This window comes from Hylobates moloch, unplaced genomic scaffold (genome assembly GCF_009828535.3).
Source record: "Hylobates moloch isolate HMO894 unplaced genomic scaffold, HMol_V3 SCAFFOLD_1, whole genome shotgun sequence".
NCBI classification, from domain to species: domain Eukaryota; kingdom Metazoa; phylum Chordata; class Mammalia; order Primates; family Hylobatidae; genus Hylobates; species Hylobates moloch.
Genome location: NW_026652276.1, coordinates 20,343,537 through 20,364,113, shown reverse-complemented (window position 1 = coordinate 20,364,113; position 20,577 = coordinate 20,343,537). Strand labels below are relative to the sequence as shown.

Here is a 20,577-nt window from a genome sequence, read left to right as displayed (position 1 = left end):
GTGTGTGTGTGTGTGTGTGTGTGTGTGTGTATGTGTGATGGAGTCTTGCTCTGTCACCCAGGCTGGAGTGCGGTGGTGTGATCTCAGCTCACTGCAACATTCGCCTCCCAGGTTCAAGCAATTCTCATGCCTCAGCCTCCTAAGTAGCTGAAAATACAGGTGTGTGCCACCACACCCGCTACCTTTGGTGGGGTTTGGCCATGTTGGCCAGGCTGGTCTTGAACTCCTGATCTCAAGTGATTGGCCTACCTTGGGCCTCCCAAAGTGCTGGGATTACAGGTGTGAGCCACCGTGCCCGGCCATGATTGGTCTTAATATGGCAAAAAAATTGTGACACAAACTGCCTTCAAGTGGAAGAATCAGGCTGGGAGAAGGGAGAGGGAATTTCCTTGGTCTGAACCAGTTCCAAAGGCTTAAAAGGTAGCTGCCGCACTCAAATGAGACATATCTACTCAGTTTGACAGCTGGAAAGCTATTTCTTTCCCATTTCAGTCTTCCAAGAGATGAGCAAAATGAGTTTTAAGAAAAATTTGAGGTTTCTTGATCACTGTTATCTATACTACTTCTAATGTAATTGAAATGGCTACTTTGCAGGAAATTAGTACAAGTTTCTCAGGAGAAGAAAGTTAACAGGAGGCTTGCAATAGCTTGGATGAGCTTTACCTAGTCTACTACAATGAAACATACTGTTCAAAATGGCTGTTGAGATAGAATTGGAAGAGGTAACCTATAAATAAGGAATTATATTCAGTATTTATTACATAGCTTGCAGTGATTAATGGCCAATTATTTTTTAGTGGTAACATTTAATAAGGGTAATTCACTCTCCTTTTCTCCTAATGCCACTTATTGAAGACTTTATTTTAACAAGGTAAGCAGGACTTCCCAAACTCCCCTCAGGACTAATTACAAACAACCTCTTTAAGCATTAAGATCAGCTCCCCATCCTGTGAAACTTAGAAAAATGCAAACCTTTAAAACATTTCACAAAAGTATTGTAAAATTTGTATTAAAGGGAAGATTACTTCATATAAGTCCTCAGAGAGAAAATACAAATGTCTTTCTTGTTTAGATTTCAAAACTGCATTTACAGTTTTTAGCATGGTAACTGGAACATAATGACAAATGAATGCTTTTTGAATAAACGAAGTACACAAAATCACCGACTCTAAGTGCCACATAGGATGTTAAAATCATTTGGACAAATACCCTTATTTTAAAGACAAGGAAGCTGAGATCTGGAAAGTAAATCTAATAATACTGAAAGTTCATGCAATCTAATTAGTGACAGAATTTGACTGAAATCCAAAAGTACTATCTGCCATTTGGAGTTATTTTTATTCCACCATGTGTTCTTCACTAAAGGTATAATGATGGCAAAATGAAAAATTTCAGCCGCAGTTTGAGAAGGCAAACATGGAGGTGGCAGTGCGCTATCTTCAGCCCTGTTTTAATTCTGTAATGCTTGCCACCATAGTGAAATCTATTACCAGTCTGTAGCTGAAGCTGACCATGGCTTGGTTTATAAAATGGGTCAGTCATTGGTTCTTCTTTTGCTGTGACTTCCAGGGTTAAATAAGAGTGACTCTGAAATCCATTAACCTCCTTGCCAAGGTTCCTGGTCCACTTTCACATGGGAAAATGTGACACAATGAATTAAGCACCACAGAAGCAAAAAGTCAGTAATTAGTATGTAGGACGGGGCATGGCAGTGTCTAAACAGAGAAGAAATGGAGCAGAAAACTAAATGGTTTCAGGACTCAGAGATATAGCACTTCCACGTGGAAAAAAAAATACAAAGATGCTGCAGGATTTCAAAATGGAGGGCTGGCACGAAAACACGTGCTAACCTGGGGCAGCCCTCTTCCTGTGGGCAGCGATTCTGAAGGAAAGCTCTAGGGTGGACGCTCAAGACTGAGAATTAGGCAAACTCAAGTTCAATGCTGGTGAATCGTACTGCATATGTTTTATGCTTTGCTATCATAGAGAGTGACAGCTTTGTGGGGACATCGTCACTGCCTCGAAATTGGAGTATAACGAAGTCATATTATAGAGGGGAAAACAAAGTATAGAAAACCCATCCAGTGTGACTATGATGTTGGTCTGGAAAAAAACCTGGGAGAGGACACATGCTTTACAAATTAAAATCATAATGGTGGTATGCTGTGCTTGTGGGATTGTGGTTTCTTTTATTTTTAAACTCCTGCCAATTAAAAGATTACAAATATATAAGTGTGTTTCTCATTTAAAGGGAGGGCCCATCTCCTCTTTAGGAATAAAAGTATTCTATTCTCAAGACAATGAGAAACAAATATGCACTTGAATACAGTCAAAAGCCAATCTGGGCCTGTAGTTATACTGAACGGCAACATCTTAGTAAACAATTACCTACAGAGATGGCTAAAAAGAAGAGAAAACTGGTATTCTGAGTAACCTGAGCTCTCCTTTTAATAAATACAAGGCATCCAGAAGTGAAAAACCTAATTCCAATTATTTTCTCTTTCATTTTTGTAAGTATTGTGTCTGGCTATTTAGAAGCAATTAAATTTCTGACACAGTGATTGCCTTTGTCATCAGAAATATGTCCACCTGCCAGTAAGTCTCCAATTACAAATATGAGGTTTATAACAAAAAAGGGCTAACTGTTCTACTTGTTCTAATTTTCTAGTCTCCACATCTGAATCAACCTACTGAGTACATACACCCATCGGGTAGCTTGAGGGTCATTGTGAATGACAAGATTTTATTGTTTTCAAAACTACCCACTACTAGCTTCAATACAGGACTGTCATAACACCAGTCCTTATGCTTGTTTGACATTTCAGTTCCTTATTTCCTGTCCCGCTTTGTTTGTAACATATAATGGTGTCTTGCTACTTAGACACCATTCCATGTCTGTTTCTATCACCAGTATACGTGCTCCTCAAGAATTGATGTCCTGGCCAGGCACAGTGGCTCACGCCTATAATCCCAGCACTTTGGGAGGCCAAAGTGGATCATCTGAGGTCAGGAGTTTAAGACCAGCCTGGCCAACATGGTGAAACCCCCGTCTCTACTAAAAATACATTAAAAAAATTAGCCAGGCGTGGTGGTGCATGTCTGTAGTCCCAGCTACTCGGGAGGCTGAGGCAGGAGAATCGCTTGAACCTGGCAGGCGGAGGTTGCAGTGAGCCGAGATCGCACCATTGCACTCCAGCCTGGGTGACAGAGTGAGATTCTGTCTCATAATAATGATAATGATAATAATTGATGTCTTTATCACTTCTTGTTTTCTACCATAGTTCCTCGTTCAGAAATTTCAAAAAATGTTTGATAAGTCAATGAATGAATGAATGAAAAACTAATGAAGTCCTTTAATGCATCTTATACCCAGTGTATGAAGTCTGTGAACTATGCAGCCTTCTCCGAGCCAAAGCTGTACTAGTCAACTTTTCACATACAGATTCATTGGCTTTATACCTATGAAGTGGTAACTCAGTGTAACTAGTTTGTTTCAATTGCCTCTTTTTTTCATGGTTTAGAATTACTTTGGAAAAAGTAGAAAGGGCTATATATAAAATATTAAAATATTAGTGGTTACTTCTGCTGGGAGGGATTGTGAATCACTCATTATTCAAAAAACATTTATTGTATATCTAGTGTTTATCACCTGCTTTAGAGGAGAGAGGAAAAATATTCTTATTCATTTTGATAACTTCCTGATAGTTGCCTAGATAGTTGCAGGAATGGATAGGGAACCTAGGGGAAAAGGCAGAGACTCAAGGAAACTAAATAGGGATTATATGTGCAGTGGATGTCAGAGCAAGCACCTGCCTTGTCCTGTTTTTACAGCTGCGTAACCAGTGACGGCTGGGAATTTGAAATGTGGGTTCTATCAAATAAGGTTTTATCAAATTGGGATTGGTTATTACGCTTTTCTTCCTCCACCTCGATTTCAGGAAGTGATTTACTCAGACATGAAAGCTTTATCTCCGGGGAAAACTTTAACTCTGAAGAAGCTTAATTTTAACATTTCTAAAGGTAGATAGGTATTTTCCATATTAGTCTTTGTGGAACTACAGCTTTTGCCTTTAATTTTTTCACCCAAATCAAGACATTCTAAAATATTAGATTGGTGCAAAAGTAATGGTGGTTTTTGTCATTACTTTAAATGGCAACTACTTTTGTATCAACTTAATATAAATTGATCAAATGCTGAAGTGTATTTAAGGGAACATAAACATCCTTCCTTTACGTTTGTGGTTGTATTTGTAAATTTCCCATGAAATTCACATATAAGCCTGGGATTATCTCTGTGCCTGCACCCAAAAATGAAAATAGCATGTTCAACTATTTTAAAGTTTTCATATTTAGTATGCCCTTTACATTTGTAATATAATTTAGTGGCACAGATATTAATGGCAATCCCAGAAATAGAAGTCAAATGCAATAATCTTTAGTTTATAAATCTTTTGCACAGGGGCCAGCATAATTTCTCTGTAAAGAAATTTTATGATCTGGCCAGAAAATAAATATTTTGGGCTTTATGGGCCATCTGCTCCCTGTAGCAACTACTCAGCTCTGTTATTCTATCTCCAAAGAAGCCATAGACAATACCTTAACAAATGAGCATGGCTGTGCTCCAAGAAAACTTATCTGCAAAAATAGATGGCAGTTAAAATTGACCTTCAGACCATTTCATGCTATTGAAAATATGATGAAAGCAAGGCATCTTCTTTCTAGGAAGATGCTCTCTGGCACCCTCAGAATTCTGTACATAATTCTAGGAACTAAAAGCATACCCTGAGCCTATCTAAAAAGCTCAGTCCAGGAACCCCTGATTAACCTATTTATATAGCCCAGGTGACAACTCTGGCTGCTAAAGTCCAAGTTAGACCTACCTTTATTGACTAAGGAGGGAATAAAATGAGACATATGGCTTATTTCTTGAGTTTCTCATTGCTCTGAAAGAAATGGGCACTGAATTTCTTGCCATTATAGATACATTTCATGAACATCCATTCACTTCACTGGTGTGAAATACTTTCTGCATCACACAGCAGGTACCGGAGAAAGGTGCTACAATGGGTAATTATTATTTTCTAGTGGGATGTCACCTCACATTCAGTTGACAGGAGTTTGACAGCATTAAGCCCCAAAGAAACTATAACCACATTATAGTAGATACAAAGGACTATCATATCATATTATAAAATATCACGTCATATCATGTTATATTATAAAAGGAATCTTGATCTTCCTTTACCAAACATGTGCTCTTCTCTGGGAAAAAAAACAAGCTTCTGGAAATGAACCACATACCGTCAATATGACATTTAAGAACGGCAATATTCCAAGCATAAAAGAAAATTCCAGTAATTCCACATATCTTAGTTCTTTCCTCCCATGGAATAGACTAAAATTTAATTCTTGAGTAGTTTAGAGAACACAGTTGCTGGCTTACGTCAGGATTTAAAGTAGCCCCTTTAGCACAAGCCAGTATTTACACATCCAACATGAAATCTGTGTGAGCCTTAATAATGTCATTTAAAAGCCGTCAGCCAACACTGAACCTAAAGTCATAAATGTCTCCAGTGTGTCTACAAGTTTGGTATGAACCATTCTATGGAAAGTCCAGGCACCCTGTGTACTCTACCTCACACCCAAAGTCAGAGAAAATGCATTTCTTTCTTCTTACAGGAAGCAACTGAAACTCCAGTAAAAGATGAAAACCTGCTATGATAACTGCATTTCGAAATGGGGTTGGCAGAAATGGGTTCTGCCAAAGGGCTTAAATATATGTTGATATATGGTGTAATGTGCCATATAAACCTAAAAATGCTATTTCTCATAACAATTGGAATTAAAGTGCCAACAAAATGCAAAACTGTGGAAAAAAGTAAGTCAACTTTAAAACTCACATTGTTAGCAAAATTTTGCACATGCAACTCAAAATACCTTGGAGCTGGTAGCTCTGCTTGGAATTCTCACTCCCAGCCCTTTGACTAACTGACTTCTTATCCCTGGAATAGTTCTCATTCCTGACTACTTCACACAAACTGAAATCCTCCCTTTCCCTGTCCCAATGCACCCAGTTGCATCACATTTAAAAAAATTTCCTTCTTATGAGAACCTTCAATTATCTTATTTATTCATTTGTTTGTTGTTTATATTCCCATTAGAACATAAGCTCCAGGAGAAGAGGAATCTTTTCTTTTTCAGGTTTATGAGAATATCTACAGCCTTCAGAGTAATGCCTGACATCAAGTAGATACTCAATAAGTATCTGCTAAATGAACAAATGAATGAATGATGATGCTTTAGCCCAGTCTAGCTCACTAATCAGAAGCATCACTGACATAGCACTATGCTGAGCACAGTGGCTCATGACTGTAATCCCAGAACTTTGGGAGGCCATGGTAGGTGGATGGCTTGACAAGCCCAAGAGTTCAAGATCAGCCTGGGAAACATGGTGAAACCCTGTCTCTACAAAAAAAATGTAAAAATTAGCCAGGCGTAGTGGCACGTTCCTGTAGTCCCAGCTACTTGGGAAGCTGAGGTGGGAGGATTGCTTGAACCTGGCAGGTGGAGGTTGCAATGAGCTGGGATCATGCCACTGTACTCTAGCCTGAGTGATGAACTGAGACAAAGAAAAAAAAAAAAAAAAAAAAAAAAACCACTGCCATAGCACTTTTGTATGTCACAAAAGCTAAGCAAAATAATAATAATAATAATAATAATCAAGAAAGAAAGAAAAGAAATGTCAATCACATGCCAAAATGTAAAAAAAAAAAAAAAAAGAAAAGAAAGAAAGAAAATCAAGTCTGCAACCAAGGCAAGAAGACAGTTGATAGAAAAACCAGTCTCTGGTCTCATGTGATAGAGTGGTTTCCAGAGCTATCACAGACATTTAATACTTAACTGATTTTTAATCGCCATTTTAAAATTCAATGCCTGGGCTATGAAATTCATTCTGGATGGGAAATGGAGCATCTCCCAAGAGCATGGGCAGAAAGGTAACTCTCCCATGATCAATGTATTTAAGCACTACTGTCACCTCACTAAAATGCTAAGGCAACCAGTCCAACACATATCTTGGAGGAAGCAGCACCTTGGGTCTGTAGTTCCATTTCCTAAGGCTTCATTAATCATGTACAACTTTTGGACTGTCAATAGCACTTCAGCATCTTAGCTGTAAAACCCTTCAACCCTTCAGATAAGCCTTTGTTGTTAATCTCTCTCCAGCTGAAAGACAGGTTATAAGGCAGAGTCAACAGTTGGGGTGCATTACGTTTTGACTCTGAAATAAAGCCCATGCTTCCCCTGACATTTGTATATGTTGCCACCACTAATTGCTTTCTCCCAGTCCTATCTGCTGTGGGTTAGTTTACATAAAGATGGCTGTTTTAAAGACATCCCTCCTGACATATATGAACAGTGCATAACCTCTTATCATGGGGGTTTATGTGTTTTTACAATGAAGACAGCCAAGCAGGGCTGTCCATGATTAAACCAGAACCTTTTGGATGCATCAATCATTTGCTGCTGTCATGAAAAATTCTTGGCTTCCTATAGAGGTTCATTTCTTGTTGTGAGACTTTCCCATAACCTATTTTTCTGGTTCTATCTCCTTTTCCCATTCTCCTCTCCAGGAATCTTTTGTCTTTTTTTTACTGGGTTAATTAAGGGTTTGGTTTCTTTTTATTAGGATGACTTGTTTATGGCTGAAGTGCCTTATAAATTCTCAATTTTACGTAAGACAGCTACAATGCCAAAGATCAAGAAAAGTAGAATTATTTCATTTTTAAAATTATCTAGCCTGTGCATTAATTTACTTTTCTTGCAAAGCACTTTTTTATATCTTATCTTATTTAATAGCCGCAATCAAATCTGACAAAAAAGTATTTATTGTTCACACCAATCTGATTACCAAAAACTAAGATAAGAAAAGTTAAGCAAATCATCAAAACTAAGACAGCCAATATATGCAAAGCTGTGCAGAAACCCTGACTCCAAGGCTAAACAACCCTGCTTCCCTTTCATAGAGATATAAATAACATAAAGAAAATAATAACCCATAATTACAAATTCTTTTTGAGAATTGGAAAGAAAGTTTCCAACTTTCTCAGTTCACCCCAGAGTTCAATTTCACCTCACTTCCCTGCCCTTCATGATGACGACGGCTAGCTAGTATTACTTCCCGGATGATCCTCTTTTATTATTTTTATGGGGATTATCTTTTCTGCCTTGTTCCTACCTTCTGTGCAAGAGAGTAGCTAGGAGTTTCTATTAAAGGTTCTTTTTCTAGGTGGAGGACCACAGGAATAGGGCAAGGGGCAATTATATCTCTATGGCAGAATCTCTCATAAATCTAAATGTTGATAGCAAAGAAGATACCCTGGGCTGAGTGTGGTGGCTCGTTTCTGTAATCCTAGCACCCTGGGAGGCTGAGGTGGGAGAATTGCTTGAGCTGGGAGGCGGAAGTTGCAGTGAGCTGTGATCGCACCACTGGGAGACAGAGTGAGACTCCGTCCTAAAAAAAGAAAAAAGAAGATACCCCGTTCTCACCCCAGGGGATCTCAGAAAAATGTGTAATTAACCTTGTTTCATGGAAGCATGCTGTGAATAACCACTGTATGACTTCCATGCATAGTGTCAAAAATGGCATCCAGAAATGACAGGACTTGGTCAATGACAAGCCACTCTTAATTATTCAGGGTGGTAGAAAAATTGTAATAACCTGTCTAAATGGCATTGGCAGATTATTCAATCCTTCCACTTGGGCATATATTAGTGTCCCTCGAATCTTTGCATTTTCCAGTGGAATCCATAATGGGCTGTTTATGACTATAAAATGAGGAGTATGTGAGGAAAAAAAAAAAGAGGAGGCTAAAACAGCATTTTTTAAAAAAAGAATTCAGTGAGATGATACCTGATCTTTATGAAATATCATGAGGCTCTTAAAATTTTGCAAAAAACCAAATGGCAAATGATCAGTCTGGGGTCTAGCTAGTGCCTTCGTTGAAGCTCACCTGGTGATCTTTCTCCTTCTATCTTTAATTTTCTTCAAACAAAAACCATCCACTTGGTTGTCCAGAGGTACTTTTTCCTTTTAGTAGCTAAAATGCTGAAAGGCAATGCGAAAGGAAGAAACAAGAATGTGGTATACTCCCTAGCTAATGTCAGATGTTGAACTACTAAGATCTAACTGAAGCAGCAGCATACGTTGACGGCTGCATCTGAATCATCCAAATGTCTTTGGTTGCTTTGATCAGTTTGTACAGTCCATGGGACAGACACATTAGCTGGCTTACCAACTAACAGGCAGCAGGACCATATGTTCTGAACTAAAAACCAACTACGTAATCTGGCAGTGGGGGAGTTGGTGTCTCAATTTGAGTTTTTGTCCTGTGACAAATGGAATGCAGTATGAAACTATACTATTACATTGCAAATTTGATAAATGACATGGAATGAGAAATTCCCCTGGAAAACTTGGATTTGAGATTTTTCATAAAAATATGTTCATGGAAATGATTGATTGCATGAATGATAAAAAGGCTAGAGATCAACCAATGAATCTTCTGAAACACTTTCATTAATGACACTTTGGGAATTTTTGGCCTTTGTTCTCACTTTTCTAACTAGTCTTTCACTAGAGCTAACTGCACCCTCACTGACCTATTTCATAGAATGTATGCCTCCCCCATCATTATATGATTAGTTACTTGCAGCTCTAAAGCAAAAAGAAATATGCTTTCGGGTAGATAAAAAAAAAAATGTAGTTTACTTGAAACTGAAGGCTGCATTTTATCCTATGGTTTATACATCAAAGCCTTGCTCTAGACATCCCTCCCCAAATCCCTTAGCCAGACCTGCTAAGCATGTAAATCTTTGGGGTAGAGAATTGAACAGAGTATCAGGGGCACCTTCAAGAGCTTGTTTGAAAATGGATGTGAGATTCCCAAAATTAAAGCACTTAAAAAAATAAAAAATAAAAATAAAAAAATAGAAAAGGAAAAGAGTCCCTCCCTTCTCCTGACCTTGGAAACAAGTAAGGACGATGTTATTTTAATTTGCATTCAAATTTTAACAACACAGTCACACAGCACCGGTGGAATCAACATTGGGTTTCCACCGAAGATTGCTCATCATTTCATTATGGTTCATTATGTTGATAACTGTCAGAAAGCATTAGCAGCGAGGGCTTTGAGTAATAGAACTGAAATGGTAATTTTAAAACAATACACTTTCTGGAGGAAATACAGCAGCGCACTGAATTCAATTAGAAAAGGCAAATGTAGAGACAAAGTAAGTGATGTTTGTTGTTTGGAACTTGGCTGTTTCAATTTCTTGATAATGTAAACCTGGAGAAAGCTTTTTCAAATCAGGACCTCTGGTCATAGATCTTAGTAAATCTGCCCTCATTAGCTCTGAGCTCTCCTAGTATAAATTGTCTTAAAAGCTGCAATTTTGGAATATTTTCGGCCACGTCTAAGTATCAATCAATCACTCTTTGTTTGTTTGGCACAGCTGACTGAATTATTCAAGGCCGTTTACTTGGAGACAGATTCGTGAAGGCCCTTCAAGTTGGCAATCTAAAATAATAATCTCTCATTTACAGAGTGTTCCCAATCACCAGGCTCTAATAAGTTTCATCAAACAAGTTAAATAAAGAGCACCCAAAAGCACAAGGACAGATTTCCAATTGAAAAATACGAAAAACTACTCTGGTAATAGTGCTCAGAAGTCAAGGTGGCAAAATGACAGATGAGCTACATTTTTCTAGATATGCAAAGCCAATTTACTACCTTTACAAGGTACTCTTCTAGCACATTTTGAAACACAATAAGGAGTTGGAAAATAAAGTTACCTTAATGCCGGGTGCAGTGACTCACGCCTGTAATCCCAGCACTTTGGGAGGCCTAGGCGAACGGATCACTTGAGGTCAGGAGGTCCAGACCAGCCTGGCCAACATAGCGAAACCCAGGCTCTACTAAAAATACAAAAATATTAGCTGGGCGAGGTGGTCCATGTCTGTAAATCCCAGCTACTTGGGAGGCTGAGGCAGGAGAATTGCTTTAACTGGGGAGGTGGCAGTTGCAGTGAGCCGAGATAGCGCCACTGCACTCCAGCCTGGGCAACAGAGTTAGACTCTATCTCAAAAAAAGGAAAGCAGAAAAAGAAAGTTACTTTAAATATAACATTGATTTAGCTTCCCAGTGGGGGAAAAGAAGATCTTGCTCACTACAATCATTGAACAAGCAAGTACATGACTAAGACAATCAGAAGTCTTCCTGCAGGGGTGTGCGGTTGACCATGCCCAGTCCTGCTGATAACCAGACTGCATTCCAGAAGAAAGGGGAAGGGAAACAAGGAGAAACAGATCTGGAGAAGGGAAAGAGCTAGTCATTTGTAGAGTTAAAGGACATTAATTTCATTAATAAAAATCACATCAAAATCCCTGTTAAGAAAAGATTCATAAAATCAAAATCCTGCCATCAGCTTTAATGGCAGCCCTGAATGTGCAGAAATAATGGTGCTTGTCCTGGCAATGTTGCCAAAAAAAAAAAAAAAAAAAGCCTGTTGCCTCTCTTGACTGATACAGGGGTCTAAGGTGAACATTTACATTTCTACTCTCTGGCAATAACTTAGTGAGGATTCTGGAAGAAACAAACAACCAACAGCAAAATTAAAAAGAAAAATAATTCCACAGTGAGTGCATTTGGTTATATGAGTCTACCCAGGCTAGATTTTCTTCATACAGGACACAAATGAAGTATTCCATTTCCATTAAGGGAGAATGATCAGAATCCATGAAATACCTTTCTAGAGTCACCACTGAGCTGAAGAACAGGTCTGAAAGTTACAGGCATCAAAACAGAATCTCCTGTCTCCTGACAGCCGTGGGGCAGGGAATCTAAATCCTTGCTGCCTAAAGATGGTTTTACAGATCAGTAGCTTCAGCCTCACCTGGGAACTTGTCAGAAACAGAATCTCAGGCCTAACCTCGCTCCTCCTAATCCACAGGTGATTTCCACGTGATTTTTGTGCATGTGGATGTTTAAAAAGCTCTGTTCTAAATTCCCTGTTCTAAATAGTTATGGGCTATTTTCTAGAAAATATTCTGATGGTGCTTCCATAGAAACATCTCAGTACATCTCACAGGCAGCCATTTATGTTAACCTAACCAGAGGCTCCACCAAAAGTATTCCCAAAGGTAAAGTTTGTTTATGATTAAATTCTCTTAAGCTCTCCAGCAGTGTCGATGGTGCAAACTTCCTAGGCAGTTTCCTTCTAAATTAGCCAATGCTACTTATATTCACCTGGTCTAATCGTTCTCCAAGTGAACAAAAACCTGATTTTACAAGCCAGTGGAGCACAGTCTCTCTTTGGCTAGAAGAATGAGTCTCAGATAGTGTGTTTTATTTCTTCATTAGTGTGCCGTCACAGTGAGCGATCACTAAATGCGAGGCTGCATAAGAATGCTGGGGTTAAAGACAGCATAATGAACAAAGAAGGTGCCTGATTATCATGGCTGTCAGCACAAGGGAATTGGGTTTGTCACCTGGCTTAACCAACTGGTAAGAACTGATTAGAGGCTGGAATCAGTTTGAAAGGATCCCTGATGTTTATGCTCCTTCCCATCCCCACATCTTGTCAAGAGAATCCGATAAAGCTGGGGGCAGCGTGCGAGTGGGGAGAGTTACTCTGTGGGTCATCTGAACAAGAGGTTGAGAAACTCCTACTGTCTTCTCTGTTAGAAGGTCTACTACAGTATTGTCCAATAGAACTTTCTCGGTGATAGAAACGTTCTCTGGGTCTGCTGTCCAGTATAGTCTCCACTAGCCACATATGGCTATTGAGCACTCAAAATGTGCCAAGTTTAAATAAGAACCTGAATTTTAACTTAATGACTTTAAGGTTAAATAGCCACATGTGTCAAGTGTCTACAGTACTAGACAATACAGGTCCACTATATTCACTAGGAAGGGAGATGTCGAGAGGAAAAGCCATAGGCTAAGAATTAGAATCCAGTTCTGCTGCCTGACTTACGACTGTGTCTATTATCAGCAAAGTATAGTCACTTCTCTGATTATCCCTATCTCAGAGGAAGTCTTCAGAGGCTTGTGCAGTTAATGTTTAAGTTTAAAAAAATACTTACAAATTTAGTTCTGTTGGCTGGGTGTGGTGGCTCATTCCTGTAATCCCAGCACTTTGGGAAGCTGATGCAGGTGGATTACCTGAGGTCTGGAGTTCAAGACCAGCCTGGCCAACATGGTGAAACCCTGTCTCTACTAAAAATACAAAAAATTAGCCAGATGTGGTGGCGTGTGCCTGTAATCCCAGCTACTTGGGAGGCTGAGGCAGGAGAATCACTTGAACCCAGGAGGCAGAGGTTGCAGTGAGCCAAGATTGTGCCATTGCACTACAGCCAGGGTGACAAGAGCAAAACTCGGTCTCAAAAAAAAAAAAAAAAAAAATTTTAGTTCCGTTGGAGGGGTCTGAACCTTAACTGTACAATAAATTAACAGACCGATTTTTGAAAATACTGATGCCTGAGTCCTACCCCCCCACCAGAAATCCTGGGGTACAGGGCAGCCATCAAGTAATTTAATTATGCACTCAAGGGTAAAGTCACTGATAGGCAGTGAGATAAGCTGTCAACCTGCTGTGGAGGCAGTTTGGGGAAGGAAGTGACCAGCTGGAAATAAAAGAGGAAGAGAACAAACATTTGTTAGATCCCTACCAGGTGCCAGACCTTTGCAAATATTTTTTTATTTCGTTCTTAAAACAGCCCCAGAGGTAGATGGTGAGAATTCCAACTTACAGATGAGGAAATTGGGGCCTGGTGAGGGTAAACTCTCTCTCAATATCACAGTGTTGGTCAGTGGTTAGAGCCAAGGCGATCTGATCAGCAAGTTGATGGCGTCGCCATCAGCACTTTGTTTCCTCTTAGCTGAAGTGCTGCATATAAAGTAAGTGGGATATGATAACCATTAAAGTAATGCACAAGGCTGGGTGCGGTGGCTCACGCCTGTAATCCCAGCGCTCTGAGAGGCTGAGATCCATGGATCACATCAGGTGAGGAGTTCAAGACCAGTCTGGCAGATAAGGTGAAACTCTGTCTCTACTAAAAACAAAAACAAAAACAGGTGTGGTGGTGGGCGCCTGTAGTCCCAGCTACTCGGGAGGCTGAGGCAGGAGAATCACAAACCCAGGAGGTGGAGGTTGCAGTGAGCTGAGATCACACCATTGCACTCCAGCCTGGGTGACAGAGTGAGACTCCATCTCAAAAAAAAAATGAATAAATAAGTAAGTAAAGTCATGCACAAGACCTTGAAGTAGTGAAGTGTAGGAGAAGGAGTTCCAAGAGCAGGTATTTTCATGGACCTTTTAACAATGACACAAAAAGCCACCAGCCTTCTTTCCCTTCACCTTGTGGAAAATGACTTCTGAAACATGCAAATGTTACTTTAATTTTTAGACTTTTTGGTCCATCCATATGCTAAAATCAAATTTTCTCTTTTTCCCCTTTGCATCCTTAAGATAAAGCTAACAGTTAAAAATACAATTCCAAGGGCTCAACTACCACAGCCTTATTACACATACATCAAATGTTCCAGCAACACAGACATATGGCCATCTTTGGAGGTTTCCTAAACTCCCAAGTAGCAAGACTTGGTAATAAAGTGATGGGCACATGGTCCCCTTAAATGCTAGACAGGTTGGCATCATAAGACTGAAAAATACCTGGGAGAAAGAGCCAGGCCTTCCTGCCATCGGAGATACATTTCACGACACTCATAATACAATCAAATCTCAACCTAGAGAGGGCCTTATCTGCATGGAAAGTAAGTGGAGAAGTACATGATGCAAATTGAGGTCATCCTCAAAATGTCAGCCCCAAACACTTCCCCTTGAGTTTACTATTGTGTCCCAGATTCCCACAAGAAAATTGTCAGTAGCAGGTGTGGATAAAGATGGGGAGTTTATTATTAAACTAATCACACAAATGGAACACAGCATGAAAATATTTACATTGGAAAAGAAAAAGGTTGGGACTGAAGAGTTCAAACAAAAGTGGCCACCCAGAGAAAGTTCTTAGTCTATGAAGGAACAGGAAAGAAAGAAAGCAAAAACAATCCTTGCCTATTTACAGTTTTTCTGTTTTTTTTTGTTTTGTTTTTTTTTGTTTTTTTTTTTTTAAGACACGGTCTTTTTTTGTCACCCAGGCTGGAATGCAGTGATGTGAATGCAGCTCACTGCAGCCTTGACCTCCCAGGCTCAAGTGATCCTCCTGCCTCAGCCTCCCAAGTAGCTGGGACCACAGGTGAAAGGCACCAGTCCTGGCTATTTTCTTTTCTTTTTATTTTTTTTGAGATGACAGAGTTTCCTCTGTCATCCAGGGTGGAGTGCAGTGGTGCAATCTCAGCTCACTGCAACCTCTGCCTTCCGGTTCAAGCAATTCTCTTGCTTCAGCCTCTGAGCAGCTGGGATTACAGGTTCACACCACAAAGTCTGTCTAATTTTTGTATTTTTAGTGGAGACAGTTTCACGATGTTGCCCAGGCTGGTCTTGAACTCCTGACCTCAATAATCTGCCTGCCTCGGCCTCCCAAAGTGCTAGGATTATAGGCCTGAGCTACTGCATCTAACCTTTTTAACAGTTACATCTGAGACTGACCCTAGGATTCTCCGTACCTCTGAATGTTTATGCTTGACTTGGGACAGCCAGCAAGAGAATCTCCCAGATTCTCTATAATAGAATAATATAAAATAGAAATAATATAAAATATAAATATAATAATAATATAAAATAGAAACTAGGTGAGTCTTCAGGTTGTACAACTCTGTCCAAGGTAGGGTGTGATCTTGGGCGTGTTCCTTAACATTTCTGAGCTTGCAGTTACCTTTTCTATAAAATAAAGATTATACCTACCTTACAGATTTCTTATAAACCACATATTAAGATTTTTTTCAAGTACCTAATACATTACCTGGGCATAATTATAAAATTGTCATCATCATCATTATTATCGCTCATTATGAAAGAAAATCTGGAGGTTATAGCAATTTGAATATAAAGTCAGAGAGACCTGAAGTCTGACTCCACTCATTTTAAAGACAGGACTTGATTGCCCAGTGGCCCAAAGTGCTCAAATACCCAAAAAAACTTTTATTTGCAGGGTTGTTAGCTCCAGATTGGCCAAAATACCATTTGTAGTAGTTAGGAAACAAAATAATAATAGTCATAATGATAACTAAAGCTAATATATATATATATATTTTTTTTTTTTTGAGACCGAGTTTTGCTCTTGTCACCCAAGCTGGAATGTAATGGAGCGATCTCACCTCACTGCATCCTTTGCCTCCTGGGTTCGAGTGATTCTCCAGCCTCAGCCTCCCAAGCAGCTGGGATTATAGGCGCCAGCCACCATGCCAGCTAATTTTTGTATTTTTAATAGAGACAGGGTTTCACCATGTTGACCAGGCTAGTCTCGAACTCCTGACCTCAGGTAATCCGTCCACCTCAGCCTCCCAAAGTGCTGGGATTACAGGCGTGAGCCACTGCTCCCAGCCGAAGCTAAAATATATGAAAGTGGCATCATTCTATGTGATGTACATAGCACATAAACAACATGAGGCTGTTTAATACCAACAACCATTAGGAGGCACCATTATTAACTCCATTCTCCAGGTGAGAAAACAGACTGAAGAGACTCAACAGTCACCCAACTACACAACAGGCTGGGAAACAAACTCAAAATCTGTGGAAGGTGTCTGAGCTGAGCCATGAGGCTAGCCCTCCAAGCACAGATTCACCTAATGGAAATTCATGGGCCCAGTGCTCCCTGTTCCGATCAAGGTCACAGCCATTGTAGGGTCTGTGAAGCCCCAAGTGTACATGAAAGGAATGGTAACACCTAGGAACACTGTCCATATAAAGTGTGAGAAAATATTTCTTCACTCCTGCTCTTCATACCAAGCTTCCCAGCCTCATCCATTCATTAACCCAGCATTTATTAAATGCTATCATTAAACAAGCATTTATTAGGATTTGGGCCTAAGTGTTATGAACACAAAACTATGAGTAGAGAAGGAAGAGGTGTAATGACAACATAAGCAATGATCTCAGTGCACACTGAGCTGTCCTTTACAGACTGAAACCACATTCCCAAACCCTGCCGTCTACCTGTTTCTCCTGCCAGTTGTCAAGCTTCCCCAAGTCCTCAGTGCAATGGCAAAGCCACTAATAAATTCCAATCTCAGCTCTAATTACACTGTCAGACAACCTCTGAACACTCAATCTCTTTTCCACCAAGTAGTCTGTAGGCAGCTGTGAACACTGAAGGCAACGAGAAGCAGTGGGAAAGACCCTTTCTTTTTACAAGCATTTCCCCTGCTATGATTGAGAAAGGTTGAGAAAGGATGAATGTTTGATCTCAAGTGCCCCCTGCATGATTATCCTGGGAGAAGATCTGGCAGTGCCTTGCTAGATGGTAATGAAAGCTGTTGGCATCACAGGAATGAGAGACAAGCATACAACTTACGGGTGCAGGGCATAGAGGCAGCATCGTTGTCAGCTCTGAAAAAGCCTCGGTCACAGGTGCACGAGGTGGCTCCTTCCCAGACAGAGTAGCTGTGGGGTGGGCACTTGGCACAGGTGGCATCCGTGGAGAGAGCCTTGTAATATCCAATTTTGCAAGCTGCAGGGAAGAAGAAAAAAACAAACAAATATAAACCACTGCAAATACAGCAAAGCAAAAATGCAAAGCCACCTCCTTGATTCAGAAGAAGGGAGACATTCTTGCTAATCATTAGCGATCATGTGGCTTGAAATGCAGGTGATGCAACCAAAAACATTCATTGAGTATAGTCGCTCTTTAAGGGCCATTAACATTCCTGGTCAGGTGACAAGAAGTCCAAAGGAAGAAATTTTCTTAAACCTGGCAGAATCAAGGAAAAGCACAGCAAAGTTTACTGAATGCCTTTCTATGTGCCAGATACCCTTTATACACATTACGCTGCTTAATTCTTATGGCACCCCTTTTCTACAGGCATTATCTCTACCTTAGAAGTGAGGAATTTCAGCTTTGAGCAGTTAATTGCGGGCACAAGACTATACATCTGCTAAGTGTCAGCACCCAGCTTTGACCCCAAGTGTTCTGCCCTCAAAGCCTGTATGCTTAGTCACATGCTATGGAATTTCAGAGTGTAGCCTTTAGCCAACCAGTGGGAAGTGTATCCAAGTGCTAACAAAAAAACCAGTTGGTGATTATTCCCTAATTACAGCTACGGAAAGAACCAAATCGAAAGATCAACAAAGGCAACCAAGTAAAAAAGACGAGTTTGTAAGGCACGGGTCACTGTTTCAGGGTGAAATAATAAAAACTATCAACTGTAGATTTTGGAATATAGTATGCTAAGATTTGTTTTTTGTTCAGTGAATATTTTGTGTCTATTTTCAAGCTCATAAAACCCTCCTGTTTTTCCCTCTTTCCATTTTTCCAGCACCCTTCCCCCGCAATGCACACGCCTCCCGACAGCCTGGTGTAGAGAACACGGGCCATATAGTTTTTTATACACCTGACGTGCTTTCCATGACTTCATCTTCATAAACGTCACACTGACACTGTCATCATACTGACACTAAGGACTACTTTTACTAGTGTGGAAAAACTCACTAATTCTAGGAAAACTCATAATAAAAAATAATGACTACTTGCTCCCCACTCTTTTTTCTTCCCCCATGGCCTTTCAGGATCGCCTCTCAAATCCGTCTCAACCCCAAATAAAAATTGACCGACACCATCAGCATTAAACCCACAGAGACAAGGCCATTAAGAGTAAAGTTATTTCATAACACCAGAGGTTCAAAGAAAATGTGCGAGTAACCCACAATCTTTCCAGCATGATTCAGTCCCATTTCTTTTCATTCATCATGTCCTCAGGACTTGTCTATACTATCAGAAACAGCAGTGGGGAGAAGGACCTATCAGCCATTTTCCATCAGCCTGGCAGCCAAAACAGAACAACCTTGCTAGCAACGCAGCAGATCTTATTGAAATGAGTACTAGAAAGAGATCCATGAAACTGCTTGATTCTCTCTGGAGATAGTGCCATCATCTCACTGTCACTACTCATCCATCAAGCATCTGTATGGCTTCCAGTTGAAGTCTGTTCCACCCACTCGCATATCCTTTTGGCATTTTCTTAATCATACTCTTGTAATGGCAAGCAGAAAGGGAATTTAGCAGGGGCTCAGGAAGGCACACAGTTACTTCACTCTTACTAACTAAAGTTGTTTATGGAATTTTCTTTAACAAGCCAAAACTTTATGACGTGTGGAGCACTGACAATAAAAGTGCTGGGAGATCAATCTCTCCCTTGTTTGCTTTCGTCTTTCACTGGACCGGAGCATCTTAGAAAAACAAGTTGCTCCAATGACTGAGATTTATGTGTCTCAAGTTTATACACATTGCATAATTAGATAAGGTTCAGCTTGCAAGGTGCTTTTCTGGTCATGCTTAAGATGGCCCTAGGGTTTTGATTAAAATCAGAAGCCCTGACTTTGGCAGGAAGAAGGACTGGGGGCCAAGCCCGGCTTTCCCACATCAAACACTATGAGTCTCTGAACAGGAACACAAACCCACTGGGTCCCACCTGTCACTCAGTCAATCGCAGTCGACAAAAGCAACTCGTGGCAACTCAGGACTGCAAAGAAGGCACAAAATGCTTGCATTTTTTTTCACATCTGAATGTTTGCAGAAAACTGCAAATCACTGACTGATTCTCATGCACCCTTCAATTTCAACAAGCATCGAAAATGAAAAACTCACAGTGGGAGTAGAAGATCAACAAGAACAAGAAACTGTCCAGTGACTGATTATTACAAAGTCCAAATGGCATATTTGAAAAGCTATTCTGATAAGACTACTTCCAGTTAAAAAATTAAAGTCATCTTTTGCAAAAATCAAAATGGAAAATGTTTCCTTCAATTTCATTAAATTTCTTACAGTGCAAAAACTTGTTGTATATATTATGTGAATTTAAGAAAAAAGTGCATTTGCAAGTTTGTATTTTTTCCTATTTTTCCTCGAAGCTGGTATTAATATGTCACCAGGAATAAATATATGTGAATTCATTTGGGAAATACAGTTTTATACCAATTTGGAAAATTGAAGGCTGCTGTTCTTTAAACACACACTCTTTTCCTTTTGCTTTTATAAAACACAGGCAGAAAATACAAAATTGTCATTGTGCTATTCTCGGCAGCCTTGCTACCCTTAACACATTCTTTTGTCTCCAACTACATTAAGACCATGTTATTAATATTTCAGGATTCTTAGAAAGGCTGTCTCAAAATATAGTAGTGGCTTTTCACGCACACAGCCATTTTGCTGCCTACATTTAAAATGACCTAGTAAATTGATGGTTTAGTACATTTCTTTGCTCTGTGTGGTGCACAGCCTTCCAGCACTTGGTACATAAATGTGTAAGTACATTCTGCATTTATTCACTACTTACTAGCATCTTAAAACTTTCACTATCTCTTTTATTCTAAACAAAACCCCTCTGAAAGATGTACTTGGCA

At 39.8% G+C, this 20,577-nt stretch overlaps 1 protein-coding gene across 3 annotated transcripts in view; it reads right to left on the bottom strand.

Annotated features, from left to right (window-relative positions):
* Positions 1–20,577, bottom strand: part of EPHA4 (EPH receptor A4) — a 152,939-nt gene that overhangs the window by 64,515 nt on the left and 67,847 nt on the right. For all 3 annotated transcript variants that reach the window (XM_032754358.2, XM_032754360.2, XM_032754363.2), the window contains exon 4: positions 17,534–17,689. In XM_032754358.2, coding sequence (XP_032610249.1) covers positions 17,534–17,689 — 156 coding nt within the window. The remainder of the gene's footprint in view (positions 1–17,533; positions 17,690–20,577) is intronic.